This window comes from Trichosurus vulpecula, chromosome 4 (assembly GCF_011100635.1).
Source record: "Trichosurus vulpecula isolate mTriVul1 chromosome 4, mTriVul1.pri, whole genome shotgun sequence".
NCBI lineage: Eukaryota > Metazoa > Chordata > Mammalia > Diprotodontia > Phalangeridae > Trichosurus > Trichosurus vulpecula.
The window spans coordinates 272374537-272387736 of record NC_050576.1 but is presented as its reverse complement, the minus strand read 5'-3'; the positions used below and the strand labels follow the sequence as shown (position 1 = coordinate 272387736).

General features: G+C 38.5%; 1 protein-coding gene across 1 annotated transcript in view; it reads right to left on the bottom strand.

The window, feature by feature from the left end:
• Positions 1–13200, bottom strand: part of COL4A4 (collagen type IV alpha 4 chain) — a 131544-nt gene that overhangs the window by 75198 nt on the left and 43146 nt on the right. Inside the window, exons 19-21 of the mRNA XM_036758314.1 lie at positions 10362–10526; positions 9155–9244; positions 4393–4556 (exon numbers count right to left, since the gene is read on the bottom strand). Of these exons, the coding sequence (XP_036614209.1) occupies positions 4393–4556; positions 9155–9244; positions 10362–10526 (419 nt within the window). The remainder of the gene's footprint in view (positions 1–4392; positions 4557–9154; positions 9245–10361; positions 10527–13200) is intronic.

Sequence of the window (13200 nt, the reverse complement as noted above, 5' to 3'; positions counted from 1 at the left end):
GTTCCCCACACCCTATATCTGTGAATTCACGGAGGCTGTTCCCCCATGCCTGAGGTGCACATTCTTCAAGGCTCAGCACAGACGTCATGTTATCTGCAAGCCCTTCCTCGATTTCCTCCATAGGAAAGTGGTCTCTCTTTTCTAAATTTCCAAGTGGTCTTGATTTGGATCAAGCTAACAAGCAATCAGCAAGTACTTATTAAGTATCTACTATGTGCAAGGCACAGATAATAAGTGAGCATTTAATAAGCATAGGAAGGAAGGGAGGAAGGAAGGGAGGGAGGAAGGAAGGAAGGAAGGAAGGAAGGAAGGAAGGAAGGAAGGAAGGAAGGAAGGGAGGGAGGGAGGAAGGGAGGGAGGAAGGAAGGAAGAAAGAAAGAAAAAGGAAGGAAGGAAGGAATGGAGGGAGGGAGGAAATAAGGGAGGGAAGGAGGAAAGGAGGGAGGAGGGAGAGGGGCGGGAGAGTGAGAGGAAAGACCCTTCTATAGGCAGGCACTGATATTAACAAAAAGTGACAGGTGACAGTCTGTCAATGAAAGAGGAGAAAAAGAAAAACTATAAAAGGCATGCAAACATTTCAACTACAAGTAGCCTGGGGCAAACAGCTCTACATCCCCCAAGGATACCATATTGTAAGCATAACAACAGACATTTATAATGATAAACCTCAGTTATAAAGAAAATAAATTAAAAAAGAAAAAAAACAATTTTCTATTTTCTGTTTCAGAGGGCAGGAAAGTGTGTAATAAACTTTGGAATATACACTATAGCAGGGGTGGGGAACCTGTGGCCTGGAGGCCACATGTGGCCCTCTAGGTCCTCAAGTGCAGCCCTTTGACTGAATCCAAACTTTACAGAACACATCCCCTTAATAAAAGGATTTGCCCATAAAACGTGGACTCAGTAAAAAGGCCGCACCCAACAACCTAGGCCATGTGTGGCCTCAAGGCCACAGGTCCCCCACTCTTGAACTATACTCATCTCCTAGAATTTTCCTCATCAGTCATATGTACACCCCATGTCCTTCCCCACCCTTCCAGCTCTGGATAGGGTCTGGACCTATGATTTCATTGATATAGGGAGCTTCCAGGTGAGGAAATTCCTTCTACCAAGGCAGGTTGGCATCCTGCCTCTAACTTAAAGTCTTAGAGAGTTGCCTCGAGCATTGACAGACTGACTTGCCCACAGCCACTGAGCCAGTACGTGTCAGAGGGAGGGCCTGAACCAGATCTTCTTGGCTTCAAGGTCTGTTCTCTATTCTTTACGCCAGGCTGTCTCTCCAGTTTGGGAGGCTAAATCAATTCGCATTGCTCCTAGAAAGTGTGTATAAATCTGCTCCCTTATGGTTCCACTCACCATTTCTGTAATTTTCCAAGCCATAATATCCCTCCATGGCCACTCTCTTATATGTGTTGTTTCCCTGTATAAGAATGTATCCTCTGATGTACAGGACTCTTGTATTTGTATCCCTGGCACTTAGAACAGTGCTTGGCAAATAGTAAGTGCTTAATAAATGGTTTTTCATTCATTTATTCATTCAAAAGAAAAAAAACTATTTTAATGCTTGGTTATATGGAATATTTGCTTGTGTGGAACACTCCATTCCTTAATATGATTAGAAAAATGTGACATTTTTGTGTTGGCTAAGCCATGAGTAGTTGTTGTGATTCCAAGTCCACGTTTCTCTGCCTCTCAGGATACAACATGGAGTTTAAAAGATAAATAACACATAACAATACTCTTCATGTGATGGAAAGACTGCTTTAATGCAGGATAATAGTCCCCATCTCAATTTCTCCAACTGTTAAATAAAACAAGTGAGATTAAACTATATCTTACTATCCTTCAAACTCTGACATTCTAATCTTCCTGATCAAAAGTCTGAATTGGTTCTTTCATGCAAATAGAAGGCCAGACTTCTATACAAGAAGGAATTTACTAAAAGGGTCTTGGTATCTTAAAAGAATTCATACAATTCCAGATACTGAACAGCATCTGAGAATCTCAGAGTTGGAAGGAAATTTGGATCATCTAGTCTTAATCTATAGCAGAAAACAAAGTCCCACCCCAATAAACTGGATAACAAGGGTTTGTCCAGTCTTTGCTTGAATATATCCAAAGAAGAGGGATGTACTGTCTCTCAAAGTGTCTAGTTTAGGACAACTTTAACTATAAAGAAGTTTTTCCCTTTATCTAGTCAATTTTCCCCTTCTACCCATTGATTTTGCCCTGTAGTGCCAAATAGAACAAGTGTAATCCATCTTCTTCCATGATGGCCCTTCCAAGTCACTCATGTTTCCCTGAGTCCCATCTTCTCCAAGTTAAACACTCCCAAATCCTTTAATGGATCCACATGAATCCAAGACCCTGAATCATACTAGTTACCCTCCTCTTGTTGCTGTCTAGCTTAGTTGGAAGGAAGTCCAAGTCTAAAAGCTATTTTGAATTGGTTATTTTGGAGGTCAAGTCACAGACTTCTTGACCTGACAATAAAGAAATGTTTTGTTTCTGAAGTAAAAACTAAATCAGGAATACGTTGTGGATAGCACGACCACAAAGCTTTTATGGATGCAGAAGTACTGCTCACTTCTCTGCAACCTGAAGACCAAAAGGGGTATTTTAGGAGTGTAAATAGGAGGGCTGCATGGTATTGGAGCAGAGATTCTTAACCTAGGGTCGATCCATGTACTCTCAAGGGATCCATGGATAGATTTCAAGGGGTCCATGAATGTAGATGAGAAAAAAACATTTTTATTTTCACTAACATCTAAATGAAATTTAGCATCTACTTTAATTCCTTAAAAAACATTATTCTGGGAAGGGGTCCATTGGTTTCACCAGACTTCCAAATGGGTCCATAGCACAAAAATGTTTAATAACTCTTACTGTAGATGAAAAAGTGATAGTCTGGAGCTAGCAGAGCTAGGCTTTAACTCTTACTAGTTATATAATTGGGTAAGTCACTTAACCAAGATAAGCTTTCATTTCCTTCTCTGCGAGATGAGGATGGCAAGAAAACCCTGCACTTAACAGAGTTGCTGTAAGGGAAAGTCTTCTACAAATCCTAAAACATGATCAAAATGTGAGTTAACAAGGTCGAGAGCCTCACTTTTTTGTGGGTTGGGTGGAGGTGGAGACTGAATCTTCCTATCTCACTCAAACTGGAAGTATAGAGGCCACTTTTGGTCCTGATTCCACCTCTAATCAGCATGGAAGCCTGCTCTGTTTCCAGCCTGGGCCAATGCACCCCTCCTTGAGCAGCCTGGTGGCCCTCTGTTCCTGGCGGCTCACCACATTGGGGCTAGGTTTAGTCACTGAGGTGAGAACTCTATAGAGTTCAAGAGATCCACCAGCTTTAGCCTCTGTGGTAATCAGGTAGAGAGCCTCCCTCTTAATTATAATCCTTTCTACACTAGGAACCCTGGTAAACCTTAGAAGGGGCAGGAAACCAAGCCTGGCAGCAAGAATTAGTTGGTGGATGTCTAAGAAGAGGCTTAGAGAACTATAGATGGAACCTAATGTATTAGACGGAGATACACACCCTAGGAAAGTCTCAATGTCTTAAATGAATTAAATGAAAAGGACTGACATTTATAGAAATGCAGAAAACTTCCCATTATTTGTCAGGATGCATGTTTCCCCGCCTATGAAAAACAGCTGTTTCTGAGTACCAGGATGGGAGGGGACCAGAAGTAACAATTATAAACACAGAGTATCTTAAAACTCCAAAGTTTTACGTTTTAATAGCTTGAAGCACTAAAACGTTTGGGACACCCCACGTAATGATAACCGGAAAGCATTAAGATTTGCAAGGCTCTTTGTTGATTATCTCATTTGAGACTATCAACAGCCCTGCACGGTAGGCACTACAAGATATTATTATCCCCAATTGACAGAGGAGAAATACAGAAGTTAATTGACTTGCCTACAGTCACAGAGTTGGTAAGTGCAGGTAAAGCAGGATTTGAATGTAGTCTTCCTGACTTCAAGTCCCTGTCCCAGGCAAGGGACTTCTCACTAGGCTAGCTTTGCGCTGTGTTATAGTATGGTAACTCAACTTGTCCATGTGGTTCTCTCTGTATGGTTTTCAAGACAGGGTGCCAGTCATGTCACTGAGACAAAACAGCTATAGTTCAATCAGTTGGGGTCACGTTGATTTAGATCACTAGCTAGGCTAAATCCATTAGATGTGGGAACATATTGTGACACATTAGAGAAAAGAAAATTTATCTGTGATAACTATACCTGAATGAATTCATAATCTCTCCAAACTCTTAACACTGATAGACAGTCTCAGTATGATGGCATGCCAATTAGAAGGAAGCACATTCAACCTGGGTTTCTTTAAAATGAGATGCATTACCTATATTATAATTGGTAAGAGTTACTCACTGGAGGTCCTGGGGATCCTTGAGCACCAGGAAAGCCTGAGTCACCTTTTTCTCCTACTCTCCCAGGTAGACCCACTTCTCCTTTCCTACCCTGAAGACCATGTGGCCCTGGAGCACCTGGAAGGCCCATGGGACCTGGGCAACATGAGCACAGTCCTTCATTTCCTATTTAAAACAAACAAACAAATAAAGCTTTGATTTAACTATGGAATGAAACATTGAAAGTACTTAACAATGATGAAAAACTAGAGCTCAAACAGAACTTTGAAATATAAATACAGAAGTTGAGAGGAAAAAATTTAAAGTAACTACAAGTGAAGAATCAGAAAGAAATTTATAAGGAAGAACTGTTAACATTCTTTTTTTTTTTTTTTTTTTTTTTTTTTTTAGAGAGGGAAGGCAGGGCAATTGGACTTAAGTAACTTGCCCAAGGTCACACAGCTAGGAAGTGTGTCAAGTGTCAGAGGCCGCATTTGAACTCAGGTCCTCCTGGCTTCAAGGCTGGTGCTCTACTCACTGCGCCACCTAGCTGCCCTATCTGTTAACATTCTAATAGAGAGGTTCACAGGGGGCCCTAGAGGTAGCCATTTAAGACAGAAGGCAAACAAATAGTTTTGTAATGTTTTGAAGCTGCTTTAAGGAAAAAAAAGGAGTGGAGAGGGGACACATTAACAGAAAATGGGAGAAAAGATGAAGGAACTTAAGACACATTATAAGATTGTGCAAGTAGAACTATGTGCTAACATGGAAGGAACGAGAGGAGTAGATATCACTTGATTTTACATTAATCTAAGCTGGTCAAAGGAGGCAGAATGCACACATAGATAGTTTGGTGAAGAAATATATTCAACTCAACAGGGATACAAATAGGAACAGGAAGAAGGTAAAGGGAATATGAGATAGAGGATAGATTCAGGGAAAGATTAGTCATGAGGAAAAGCAATCTTAAGTTTGGAGAGGAGATACTGAAGAAAGGCTGAAAGAAAGGATAATAATTTGAAACAAACATGGAAAGAGGAATATAAGAGAATAGAATGAAGCAAAAGAAACGACTAACTACCATAACTATAAATGTTTGTTGTTTGGTTGTGTCCAACTCCTTGTAACCCCATTTGGGATTTTCTTGGCAAAGATACTGAAGTGGTCTTTCCTTCTATAGCTCATTTTACAGATAAGGAAACTGAGGTAAACAGGGTTAAGTGACTAGCCCATGGTCACACAGCTTATAAATGTCTGAGGCCAGATTTAAACTCAGAAACACGAGTCTTTCTGAGTTCAGGCCCAGCACCCTATCCACTGAACCACCTAGCTGCCCTAACTGTAATGGTAAATGGTATTAACTCACCCATAAAATGAAAGCAGTTAGAAGACTAGATTAGAAAGCAAAATCCAACAATATATTGATTACAAGAAAAATCCTTGAAATATAAAGGGTTACACAAAGTTAAAATTCTGTGTTGGAGCAAAATCCATCATGCCTGAGCTGGATACAAAAAGGTAGGGGTGGCAATTATGATTTTAAGCAAGGCAACAGCAAAAAAAATGACTTCTGCTGAAAAGCAACATAGACGATGAATATTTTTACATTTAACATATATAAATCTGAGGGCATAGATTATAGGTAGTTAATGTAAAAACTAGGAAAACTGCAAGGAAAAACAGATGATAAAAGTATAACAATGGAGGAACCTTAATTTGTTCCTCTCTAACCAAAAAAGAAGGAAAAGAAGTTAATGACATAAATAGAATTTCAGAAAAATTAGATATGATATACACCTGGAAATTATTGAAGGCAGGAAAAAGGAATAAAGCTGTGAGAATTATGATCAACAAAATGACCATTCGTGATTCCAAAGGACCAATGATGAAACATGCTATCCATTACAAAAAAAGATGATAGATTTAAGGTGTGGAATGAGGTATACACACATACACACACACACACACACACACACACACACACACACACACACACACTTATGTATAGCTCCTTGAAAATTTTGCTTGATTCTACATATATGTTACAAGAAATTAGTTATTTTTCTTTTCTTTTTCAATTGTATGGAAAGTGGGAGGGAGAGAAAACAGAATTTTATTAATTAAAAAAGCAGAGAGGTGTTAGGGGGTGCTACAGATATGAAATGCAACATGATTAGGTAACTGCCTTATTAGTCTTTTACTTTGTTATAAGAGACCTCACACAAAATGGGAGTAATTTGCAATTATTTATAGTGTTAAAATAAACATATCAATAAAACTGAAAAAAAATTAAAAGTAAGGTTAGAATGTGGAAGCATTATAATATAACAGGAAGAGCACTGGACTGGAAGAAGTGGGTTCTAGTCCTAAATCCACCACTATCATTCTTGGCCTTAGGCAAATTCCTTTATCTCTTTGGTCTATAAATAAGGAGATGAAAAGTGGAGAAAAGGAGAAAATGTGGAGGTTGGACCAGCTGATAGAATGACACAGAATCTCAGACAGAAAAGGGACTGTAGGTCATCTAATCCAACCCATAACTTTTAGTCCATAACCCAAAGATTGAGAATGCCATCTACAAAAATTCTCAACAAATGGTCATGTTAACTTTCTCTTGAAGAACTCAAGGGCACCTTTGCCTTCTGAGGCAATCTGTTTCACTACTGAATCTTCTAATTATTAAGAGGTCTCCTTATATCCATTCTAAATCTGCCTTCTATAACATTAGTCATTTTTCTTAGATTTGCTCTCTGAGATCAGGTCACAGGAGTCTGAACTCTTTTACATATGGCATCTCACCTACTTAAAAACCACTACTATGTCCTTCCTAATTCTTCTGTTCTTCATATCTGTATCAACTCCCTACTCCATGCACAACCAGATCAATAAAGTCTTGTGGCTCCCTATTACCTCTAAAATCAAATATTAAATGCCTTTGGCATTTGAAGCATTTAACAATTTGGTTTCTTTCTATATTTCAGTCTTTTTACACTTTACTCCTTTCCACATACTTTACAACCCACATATACTTGCTTACTGCTTATTCCAAACTCGTAATACTCCATCTTCTAACTCTGTCTTATGGGTTATGGGTTATAGATTCTCTCTCTCATAAATGGAAGGTAATCTCAGAAGGAAGGCACTAGTGAAGTAAGGCAAGCAGTATCAGCAAAATCTTCTTGCTAAAGGGGAGATTTGAGTCTAGTTTTCAAGGAAACCAGACACTGGGGACAGCCAGTTAGAAGGCATGGACAGAGATGTGTAAGACTTTATATTCATTTATTAGATTCAATCTATGACTCTACTTCATTGATATCTTTTGGTAATATATTTAGTTGTGCAATGAGTTAGCTGTACCTTCCAGCTTTGTGTACCATGTAAATCTGTTGTTGGTCCATAAGACATATAAGGTCCATAAAGTTATCATTTCCTTGATCTCTATGGTCCTTTCTAGCTGAAATTCTGTGAATATTCCATGTGTACATACTTACGTATGTATCTATATGTGTATATATGTACATATGTGTATATGAACAAATAGATATAGATATGAATATGAATGGATATTGATATTCTTTTAGACAGAAAAAAGAAGTCAAAGGTGTTGAATTTGGATTCATTGAACCATCAGTAACCTTTATTCCTCTGTGGTTTGTAGTACCTTCAGAGATATTTCATATCAATTTCCTGAATGTTTTGAGGCTTCATGCACTTATACTGGCAAGTTTTCAAGCTCCTGCTACCAGATCAAATATATTAGGAAAAAGGATCCAGTTATCTCTAAGGTAAACTCAGGTGAACCATAGACTCATAGTTGCAGACCTGGAAGAGATCTTAGATCATCTAGTCCAATCCCCCATTTTATAGAAGAGAAAAATGAGGCTCGGAGAAGGTTAAGTGACTTGCCCAAGACCAAAGAGTTGGAATTTGAACCCAATACCTCTGGCTCCCAACCCAGTGATTTTTCCAATGCACTGCTATCCTAATACTTCAAGGTTAAGTTTGTTTGGTTATAGTTTTATACTAAAGAAATGAATTAGGAATAAAATTGTGTCATGTTAGCAGAGGTCCTTCAAAGCCTTAAGTAATATCAATTGTTAGTTAGAAACCACATGGTATGGTAAATAGCCAGGATGTTGGACTCAGAGTGAGGAAGACTATGGTTAAATCCTGCCTCTGATATCCACTTACTGTGTGATCCTGAATTTGTCATTTAAATTCTACATCTAAATCAGTACTCCAGCATACAAACTGTGCTGGTGGTGTGCTCCCAGACATATGAAATCATAGAGGTTTTGCTTAAACTATAAATTTCTCAGTCACCCATCAATATGTCCAGAGTTACTTGAACTAAGCATGAATAAAGACACCTGGCACATCAGGCCAAGGGAATATGGGGACTTTGTCCCAACTAGAAAATTGAAGAGAGGATACGGTTTGTGGGAAAAAATGCTGACTGGCACCCATTTCCTCCTTTCCAGCTGGACCTTGGAAACCAGCTGGCCTGTGACGGGGAAGGTAGCAATTTGGTGACTAGGCTCTTTCCAAATGTACGTGTCTCCTTTAGTCTTTGTTGTCTGATGGGTTTTATTCATACCAGATGCAGATAAAGAGGTGTGAATACATATAGGCTAAAGAATGTCTAGAATTGGAAGCAAATGCCAAGCTGTGCATACTGTCTGTGAAAGGTTTCACCTTTTGCACCTTCAAAGTTATCTGGAAAATTGAAGGAAGCTGAGCTTGGCAGGGCTTTTTTTGAAATTCAGTTCTTGATGTAGACTTGCCTTTTTCTCCTTTCGTGCCTCTTCTTCCTGGGGGTCCTGATTGACCTTTCACTCCTTGTGGTCCAGGAGGGCCAATGCTACAATGTATGACTTGATGGGGGAGAGGAAATGTAAAATGTTTATAAATCTTTCAAATGATAAAGGCAGAGAACTCTCTTTCTCTGCCAGTCTGTCTTCCAATTTCTCTATCCCTCTCTGTCTGTCAAATTTCAATGTATCTTTCCATCTATTTATCTCTTTTCTCCTGTCTCCATCAATCTATTCATATTTCTCCATCTATCTTCCTTTTTCTCTGTTTCTATTTTCCTTTTTGTCCGTACGTTTTTCTTTTTTCTGTCTTTATCTTCCTGTCTTCCCCTTCCTCCACCTCTCTCCTGTCTGTATGTCTGTCTCATTTTCTCTATTTGCCTATCTCTATATACCATCTCTCTTTCTCCGTCTGTCTATCTTTATTTCTCTATCCATCTGTTTTGATTGGTCTATCTTTTCTCATCTGTTTGTCTCTTCCTCTTTCTCTACCTGTCTATCTGCCTTTCCCTTTCTCTTTGTCTTTTGCAGTCTGCATCTGTCTGTCTCTTTTTCTCCATCTGTATGTCTTTCCCTGTATCTCTCTTAATCTGTCTGCCTTTTTCTATTTGTCTCTATTTCTCTTTTTCTTGCCTCTGTCTACCTGCCTCCCTTTTTTCTCTCCCTTCCTTCTTTTTCTGTCATTGTCTGTCTTTCCTTGTTTCTTTCTCAAGTCTGTCTCTTGCTTTGTCTTTCATTCTCCGTCCATCTGTCTCTTTTTGTTTTTCTCTCTATCTCTCTATGCAATCTGAGCCACTTCTTAGAAACTGAAAAGGATTGAAAATTAAGGTTCAGCAAATTGTTTAATGTTTCTTCCATTGTTACTCATCACTTCAGGAGAAAAAGATAAAGTAGAACTTTGATACTCCTATTTTTGTCCTTGTACCAGATATTAGAAATGAAATATTAAATTTTTCAATTGCATTTTCCTAACTAAGCATCACCAAAATCAAATTTAGTTTATAGATTTAGTTTATAAATTTAGTTTATAGATTGAAGCTGTCTTATCTGACTGAATAACAAAAACAATATGCTTCATAAGGTGGTTGAAATCATGCAAATATAGGTGTTTTATAAATAATTTTACCAATGTAAAATGCTATGTAAATCCTAAATAACATATAGATAGTGGCCATTGTACCATCTGATCCAGGTCGACCCGGCTGCCCTGGGACTCCTGGTATTCCTGGGTGTCCTGGGGTCCCTGGTCTTCCTGCAGGAGAATCACCTCTTCCAGGAATTCCAGCTTCACCTTGAAGGCCTCGAAGACCTGGCAACCCTGGAGGCCCAGGGGGTCCCGTCATTCCTACAAATGAAATCAAGAATTATGTAATGTATACACTTTACTTAGAGCATGAAATCTGAGACAATGACAGTATGTAAAATGTATGAAATAAATGTAAAGTAAAAGTTATTCCGTTATTTTTGAGAGTAAAATAAAATAAAAATGCAATGACTTCATTCAAATAAATGTAAATGGAAGTAAGAGGCTGAAATTCAGGTGTAAACAGCAAGTTTTTTTCTCCTTTTCTCTTTCTGTGCCTCTTCTTCCCTTCTCCAAGTTTGGAATTATTGGGGGAAATATAAAGTGTCTAATGGGATGGGAGATGTGGCTGCATGATGTAATAGGGAGAGGGGCAGCTTGGAAGAACACCTGGGTTCAAGCTCTGCCTTTGGCACATACTAGCTCTGTGATCTTGAGCAATATATTTAACCTTCTTCCACCTCAGGTAACTCTCCAAGACTGTAAATTACAAAATTGCCAACAACAGGGAGGCTTTGAAGATTTTGTGGGAGAGAATGACATAATCAAAGTTATAAACATTACCTAAACTCCGAATTCAACAAGGAAGCTTCTAAATCTCAGGAAATATCAGAATTTTCTATGTGGTTTATAAAGAGTTGGCCTTACAGCCATGAAGACCTGGGTTCAAATCCCACTTCTGATAGATACATCCTGGCTGTGTGACCTTGGACAAGTCACAACATCTCTGTGCTCTATGCAATTCTCTAGGACTATAAATTGCAGGTTAGTGCTAGTCTGCATTGGTAGAAGGGGGTTTTCTCACCTGGGAGTTCCCTATACCAATAACAGGTCCACTCCCTATCTTAAATTTAATTTTAATTAAAATTAATTAATTTACATTTTAATTAGATTAAAATAATGCTACCTTGTTTTAAATTGTGTTACTCTGTGCCCTTAAAGGATTTTTTTCTCTTCTAATCTCTTTCAATAATCTATAGAGCTATTGCTTTTATGTCATTGACAATCCTATTAGTAAACTGAGTCATGAGCAGCCCAGACTCAGTGCCCAAGGTCTAGTTGGAATTCTGTCCTTCGGTATTTGCTACTACTCAGAAAGTGAGGGGCTGCTGGTTAATCTGGACCAGGAGCTGTATGTGATAACAGGATCAAGTTCACGGAAGATATTAACAATGTGGACTAAAAAGTACTGAGATTAGACAGCGTATTGTCCAAAGTTTCTCTCCTGAACAACTATTTGCTTGAGGTTATGTTTTCTGGCTGTCCCTGTTTATCCTTTAAACATGACCATACACTCATGGAGAAGAATCGAATGAATACTCAGACTCTGAGCTGATTAGATGGATTTCTGGATAAATTAGAGTTAACCTGATATAGACTAATAGGTAACCTCTTGCCTTATAGGATCCTATAGAAGCATGGATTCCATGCTTGAGGGAGCCATAAAGGTCATAAAGACCCATCTAGCTTATATATCAAATTAAACAAAAAAACATGCAACCCCTGAAATGGAGAGAATTTAAGTAACTTGTCTAAGGTCTCAGAGGAGTAAAAAGCATGGCAGGATGTGAACTAAGGTCTTGGGATTTCATATGCAGCATCCTTTCTCCAGTGAAATCATATGGTGCTGCCTTACCATATGACAAGAACAAAATAGCCGACACCTGCAGCTCTTCAAGCACGATCCAAGCATCCCTCAGACCCCTTCCAGGGGTCCACGAGGTAAAGACTATTTTCACAATAATATTAAGATGTTAGATGCCTCTTAAAATATTCCTCTCTTTTCCAATGACCTATCTGCATGAGGCCAAATTTTCTTCATATACTGCAACCAAAACAGCATATCTCAACAGACTGAATGCAGAAGCAGATATGAGAGTCCAGCTGCCTTCTAAAAAGCCAGACAGAAAAGCGATTTGCAAAAATATATAAAATAATGCCATTCTTCTCACTAATTTTCTTTGTTTGAGGAAATATTGTCATTTTTCATTTAAAATGTTATTTATGCTAACATATGAGTTCAATATCATTACTTTAAATAAGTATTTTAAAATTTTAATATTTTTAATTTCTAACAGTAAACATAGATATACCCCACCTAAGCAAAAGCTCTCAAAAATTTTTAAGAGTATAAAGGGTCTTGAGACCAAAAAGATTGAAAACTGCTTGCTTACACAATGTTTGTCTTCCTGTAAATACAGTTGCACGGTGCCATCATCTGAGAAATCCTTTACTCATTTAGATTTATCTTTTTGTGGAATATCTCAAGTTACCAAAATAGAAAAAAATTTGCATAGACATGGGGTTTCTCATCTAAAGAATACATGGCAAAGTTAGCCCATAACATGGTTTTGAGCAATGTCAGCATCACCTTAGCAAAACTGAAACAGGCAAAGTATGTCTTTGATGCCCAAATCCTCTCCTTATTCAGAGCACCTTTCCTCTATCTTGATCTCTCCAAACCCAACATTTCTTTCCTTTTCTGTGTCTCAATCTTGTTCTCAGGTGGTTTTCAGCTAAATCTCACTTATAAATTGTTAGCTAAAAGCATCTTAAAGTATGAATCCTTTGAGAGGTGTTTGCCTTTCAAAGGAGAATCTTAATTATGGGCAGCTATGTGGTGCAGTGGATAGAGTACCAGGCCTGAAGTCAGGAAGATTCATTTTCCTGAGTTCAAATCTGATCTCAGGCACTTTCTAGCTGCGTGACCCTGGGC